General features: G+C 52.6%; 1 protein-coding gene across 1 annotated transcript; it reads left to right on the forward strand.

Moving 5' to 3' along the window:
• Positions 1–455: 455 nt before the first annotated feature.
• Positions 456–1,133, forward strand: PHACADRAFT_202580 (uncharacterized protein; the record flags this gene model as incomplete). The annotated part of the gene is made up of 1 exon (XM_007402755.1): positions 456–1,133. One exon carries the CDS (start codon positions 456–458, stop codon positions 1,131–1,133), a length of 678 nt encoding a protein of 225 aa, XP_007402817.1.
• Between the last annotated feature and the right edge of the window lie 1,171 nt (positions 1,134–2,304).

Consider the following 2,304-nt stretch of genomic DNA (forward strand, 5'->3'; position numbering starts at 1 on the left):
TAAGCGATGGCTGGACAGTGATCAAGGCGTCCTTGTAGCAGCGGTCATTCTTAATCCACATACTCGAGCAGCGCCACTTAAGAGCTTCCGGCACGCAGACGTCATAACGCTACTCGCCCGCATTTGGAAGCGTCTGTTTTCATCAGATACTGTCCCGCCCGCGTTCTACAATGAGGTGAAGGAGTACATCTCAGACACCGGCACCTACGCAGACATGCCAAACCTTGCTGCGTCACTCCGAAACCCTGATGATCCGGACGTGAATGTGCTTGTCTCAATTCTGACAAATGCTAATCACGCATTATCAGCATTCCGCTGCACCTCTTGAAGTCTGGAAGCTCTTCATGACAGCCAGTGGCCCGGTCTCTCCTCTGCAGCGGCTTGCCGAACGCATTTTCTCTGTTTGCCCTAACATTGCCCCCGTCAAATGCTTCTTCAGCCTGTTGAAGTGAATTATGACCCTCTCCCGCTCACGTCTCACCGGTACGAATCTCATGAACTCCACAGAGCTCAGTCTGCACATTATGCAAGAATATGAGTCTGGTGGCGCTTTGGCAACGTGCCTCCAGCGGCGTGAGCGACACTTCATCGACTGCGCAGCAGCACCGCCACCTACTATTACCCCAACTGTACATGTGCCCCTGGCAAATGTACCGATCGCTGCATCTGTCACATTGTTAGCAGCGGGTTCTGCGTTCTCTGGCACTGCCTCTGCGTCTGGCCCGAGCTTAGTATTTCAGCCTGGTGCTAGCTCACCTGGCCCCATCACAGTCCCCATGACTGGCCAGCCCAAGGCCAGCCCGATTGGCTCAACAGGGCAAGCTTCATCAGAGACGCAGCCCAATGAGCGCGCACCCAATGCGCCGTTCATGCAGGATATTGCCCTTGCAATGGCGCGGGCTGCAGAATCTGCGATTCAGGCAGAACTTCTCTCCACTGTCATGTCTCAGTGTCATGGGCAGCCATTACATTGCCGCCTTGATGATTTATTCGATTTTAGGAACACATATTGGACTGACACTATGGACAAGCTGGGGTTGCGCGGGCTAGAAGAAGAGATGGAGGTTCATGGGTTGTTTGATTTGGATGCAGAAGGGGAAGAGGACTGTGAGGAACTTCGCGCTTGTACTTAGGTTGTATATACAATAGTCACTACCTCGAAAGTTTTGCAACATTGCCTCTCAGACGTCTCACTTGCACTCAGGCAGATATCCACGCACTCCGATTGGACGGCGGCATTTTCCGAGATCAGGACCCGAGAACCGCCCAGTTACAGTCATTAGTTAAGTCATTCAGTAAAGTCAGTGACTATTTAACTAGTCATTGACTAGTCATTAACTAGCACAACACTAGCGCCTGCCAACCTGCCCGCCAGCCTGGCACCTCCACCGCTGCCTCCACTGGACGACTACCTACCCATTTCGCATGCCTGCCTACCTGCTATCTGCCACTCTTCCTCCACCCCTGCCCCAGTGCTGCACAGCCTCCCACTTCTGCCGTGACTGCTCGACCGCTCGACCGCATTGCGGCAATAATGAAGAGCTGCATGGCCGCAGTGCGTCACATCAAAAGTAGTTAGTGACGGAGCCCATCTTCAATCTCAGAACACTTACTTTGCTCGTAGCATATCACCTGCTCGTCATCGCAGGGCAGAGCTAAGGATGGGAGAAGAACGTGGCAAACGAACCGATAGCGCCATCAGTTTAGGGCCGGCGTTGACAGACTTGGACAGTCGTGCATCGCTCCAAGCGCCCGTGCAAAGTAGTGTCTCATTCTTGTGTGCGGGCTTTCTGAACGACTGTAGTACTAGCTAGTTGGTTACAGGAATTATTATATTACTAGAAAATGAGTAATTGTGGCTATAATGAAAACAGAAGGTGAGCCTCTACTCCGAGGCCACTACTGCAACTCCTTGTGCTACGCGGCGGGCAGCTCCGCGCGCCGCTAGCTTCGGACACTTCGGAGTGAAGCCCCCACTACGGCGCCAAACAGTGTTTCCTGATGTAGATAATACAATGCCTCATGTTGATAGACTTGCTGCATCTTGCACGGACGAACAAGACTTTCCACAAGTTTCTCCTCAATTGGTCAGTCATGCGCCTCTGGCAGACAGCGTTGCAACAAGTGGAAGGCCTGCCTGACTGTCTGGCATGGATGACTGAGCCGGCCTACGCGGACTTAGCGTTTGATAACCACTGTTATGTGTGTCTTTCTCTGTTCTCCCGTTGACATACTCACAGGGACATCCAGAAATGTGGAAAGGCCGGTACGAAGATGGTGTACTGGGTGTTTGGTACTCGATAT

This window comes from Phanerochaete carnosa (assembly GCF_000300595.1).
Source record: "Phanerochaete carnosa HHB-10118-sp unplaced genomic scaffold PHACAscaffold_397, whole genome shotgun sequence".
NCBI classification, from domain to species: Eukaryota; Fungi; Basidiomycota; class Agaricomycetes; order Polyporales; family Phanerochaetaceae; genus Phanerochaete; species Phanerochaete carnosa.